The sequence below is a fragment of the Coffea eugenioides genome, chromosome 9, assembly GCF_003713205.1.
Source record: "Coffea eugenioides isolate CCC68of chromosome 9, Ceug_1.0, whole genome shotgun sequence".
In the NCBI taxonomy this organism is placed as follows: domain Eukaryota; kingdom Viridiplantae; phylum Streptophyta; class Magnoliopsida; order Gentianales; family Rubiaceae; genus Coffea; species Coffea eugenioides.
The window spans coordinates 6,668,427-6,672,285 of record NC_040043.1 but is presented as its reverse complement, the minus strand read 5'-3'; the positions used below and the strand labels follow the sequence as shown (position 1 = coordinate 6,672,285).

General features: G+C 38.4%; 1 protein-coding gene across 1 annotated transcript; it reads right to left on the bottom strand.

Annotated features, from left to right (window-relative positions):
* Positions 1-281: 281 nt before the first annotated feature.
* LOC113782073 (probable purine permease 4) lies at positions 282-1,596 on the bottom strand. Its single transcript, XM_027327984.1, has one exon. The coding sequence runs from the start codon at positions 1,594-1,596 to the stop codon at positions 325-327; it is 1,272 nt and encodes a 423-aa protein (XP_027183785.1). The 3' UTR covers positions 282-324.
* Positions 1,597-3,859: the final 2,263 nt, after the last annotated feature.

Genomic DNA, 3,859 nt, shown 5'->3' with positions numbered 1-3,859 from the left:
GTTCGATTGAACATTTCTACTCATTCATTCTTTAAATTTCTTTGGAATGAAGAAGAACTAGTTCTGATCAAATGATGAGAAGATAAATAGCAATAATCTACTAATTGCAACATTTACTGATCAAAGGATAATAATTGTACCACGTCTCAAACTGCAAAGACTAGATACAATAGTTGCTCTTCTAGGCTTGAGTAATTAATGGTACTGTCATTTACCACTAACATTTTTCTCCATGATAATTACATGCACTTAAGTCTAGAGCCTTCAATACAACACTGCCTAGCTACAAGAAAATCATTACTACTCATCATCCCATGATTCCCATCAGCCGCCCTGCGAAACAATCTCAGCCATCTCCAAGAACCCTTGATGATGATTATCATCATTATGATCATGATGATGACGATGATGATGATGACCACAAATCTTCTCATTCTCTCTCACCCTTTCCTTCTCTTCCTCCATCTTCATATACATCCCGTACACATAGGATGAAAACGCCCAAACACACATCAATGTAGATACAGCTTTCATCCCACTAAACTGATCCCGGTACACCAAAACACCCCCCAAAACATTCATGGACAAAAGGGCAGTCATGCAAATCCCCCCTGTCAACGACGTTGTCAAGAACACCATCCCCGCCGTCCCCATGAAACACAACTGCCACGTTACAATGTTAAAAGACACCGTCAGCCAGTAAGCTCTCGGCCCCAGATCAAAAACCTTAAAACTCTCATTTTTCATTTCGGAAAATCCCCCATCAGCCGCCATCCCTATCGTTGCCAGAGCCGTCGCCGCGATTTCCATAATCATTTGCATTTCCATCACCATAGCGTAGCAGTAAACTTGTCGATAAATTTTCTCCATTACTGGTAAATAAAGAGCGAATAATAGCCCGGCCCCGATGGTTGAAAAGAACCCTATGAAATATTTTGCTTTGGTTAAACCTTGTGCTTTGTCATGCTTTGATCCGAGGGCTAACAGAACTGAACTCAGAGTTAAAAGGACGACGCAGTTAAGGTTACAGAAGGTGATCTTCTGTTTTACGATGATTACGGCGAGAATGAGAGTGAAGGCAAGCTGGGAGGAGAGAAGCAAGGAAGAGGTTGAGACGGGTAGATATGAATTTCCCCACGAGAAAAGTAAGTTGTTGATGCCCAACAGAAATCCAATGATTACGGACAGTGACAAAAGTTTCGGCGTGAACCGGGAAAAGGGCCGTCTGTCCGTGCATTTGAAGAGGTAATAGGGGAGGTAAATGGGGAGGAGGAGCAGCGGAAAGCCGGCGGACTGAACCCATGTGGAAACCCACCGGCTTCCGCCCTTGTGGTTGAAGTAGAATTTGGAGAGGAGTGCTGATGAAACGGAGCCAACAAAGAGACAGAAGTAGTTGATGGCTAGCAGCTGTATGTAACGTCTGTTGTTTGTGCTTTTGTGCATGAATTCGGTTTTGTCTTCTTGTGCTTCTTGATTCAGTGGGGTGGGGGTGATTGTGGTGGTGATGGTGATGGTTGGTTCTGGTAGTAGTGGTTGTGGTGGCGGTGGCTGCGGTGGTGATAGCTGTGGCTGTGATGATGGGAGTGAAAAGGCCATTTGGATCGAATGAAAAAAGTGAGGTTGAAACGGCGGAGACGAATATGAGTTTTAATGCGGATGGATGATGTCGTCCTGAGGATATGATCTGATGCTTCTAGTTCTATTCTGATCTCTGGGGTTCACACTATATAAAGTGGTGGACTTTAGAGACAACGGAGAAAGGAGAGAATAGTTGTGTCTTTATCAAGAATTCAAGATTTGATTATCTTTAGTAGGATGTGAGTATTACAAAGTGAAAAGCTTTCGGCTGTTAGCCAAGAGGCTAATTGAGGATTCAATGATTGTGAATCAGAGCCCCTCTGTGTGTGTGTATATATATATATATAGCATTTACATCACATAGTACTTAATTGAGGATTGACATGAACTCTAAATTGACTCGATTTATTTCTTAGATAAGAACAGATACTACACTTGATTTATACATTAGATTGATTTAGTAGTACTAGCTACCATTTTTATGATAAAATGAACCGTAATAAGCAAAAAATAGTACTGTGTTTGGATAGTAAATTATTTGAGATAATTTTGTGAAAAAATACTGCAGCATTTTTTTGATGTGATGTATATGAGATAAAAAATGATTAAAAAATATATTGATGATGCAAGCAAGTCAGTGAGTGTAAATAAGATGTAAATAATGTGCATTCCAGACACAATTCTTGATGAAACTAGTCATATTCAATTTGTGAAAAGCCTCGTTTTACTTTGGGGTTGGGGACATGATGTTTACTTAAAGATTAGATTATGTTGCATCTTTTCCTTAATGAAGCAGTAATACTTAATTGAGGGTTGACACATCTAAATTGACAAGATTGATATCTTTGATTGATTGAGTCGTGATTTAGTAGCACTAGCTACCATTTTTTATATGACACGACTAGCGTTTAACATAATTCTTTGATGGAAGGAGTCATATTTGATTTGTGGAGGTTTCATTTCATTTCACTTCGTGGGCATGATTGTTTAATGCGGCGTTTCCAAATAGGCAGATGGCGTTCGGTAGGATTTGGAGTCAGAGATTGAAAGGTACAGATAAAAATATGGAAGCGTTTCAGATGATAAGTAAATTCGTAACGGCTGCATTGACTATTTCGTCTCCTTCTGCTGCTAATTTCACCTCTAGCATCTAATTTCAGTGTCATCTTGACATCTTTTATGACTCACCAACAAAATGAAAATGAGAGACAGCTGGTTCAATTCCAAGTGTGAGAAATATTCAAGATTGAGACTGTAGCATTTGTGGTTTGTAGGATGGACAGTGGATTTCAACTTATACAATTGTCAAGCCTTAAATGCACTGTACATTGTAGGCACCATCACCATACACGTTTACGCTGACATAACAAATGTAGATATTAAAATAAGAAAAAATATATTATTCGCACTTCGCTTTTTTTTTTTTCACTATTTGTTTTATCATATAGTTTAGTATATAAAAATCACGTAATAAAATTATAGTAAAAATGTGATTAACAAAAAGTAAAGTATCAGTAACATTTCCCTGAATTTAAAAAAGACATAACGCAATTTATCATTATTTAAAAATTATGTTCCGCAATCAATAATCTCATCATTAAAATCCGAATTTAATACATTATGAATCACACCATACAATTGCCTTTTAATAATTACATAGTTGCTCAATCCATGTATAGTGGACTTTTGTCTACGTTGCTTCTCTTCATCTCTATGCAGGTCTTCATACTTCATACAAACAAAAGTGATTGATGTCAAAGTCTAAGATAACCACAAGTTAGACTTAATTGGTAACGGTCTGTCAAATCCTCACAAAATATCGTGTATTTGAATTTTATTATTAGTATGAAAATTATATTGATTAGCAATTTGTAAGAATTCATATAAATTGCCTATGATTCCGAAGATATGTCATAACCCGTAACGGTGATCGGAACTAAACCCACCCAAACTCTAAACTATCCGAAAAAAAAAAAGATAAGGAAAGAATGTCTATGTCTTTTTTACTACTCAGGGTTCTTGACATTACTGCATTAAATTCGTGCTAGTACCTTTCTTATGGTAAAATCTATCAGAAAGAAAGTGACTAGGTTTTTTTTTTTTTTTTTTTTCGACACAGGGGTGTCCGGGTCAATCCTTACGGGCCGACTAATTCCCTGCGGTCCGGGAGAGGAGACCCCACTCCACACCGAACACGTTAACAGCGGGACTCGAACCTGGACAAGTCAGGAAGGTCGCCATACCCTAAGAAGGGGGAGCGGACCGCTCGAATTACCCCGTG

Bases quoted from the DNA above. Each gene is read 5' to 3' on its own strand.
- LOC113782073 (XM_027327984.1), bottom strand. From the start codon at position 1,596: ATGGCCTTTTCACTCCCATCATCACAGCCACAGCTATCACCACCGCAG.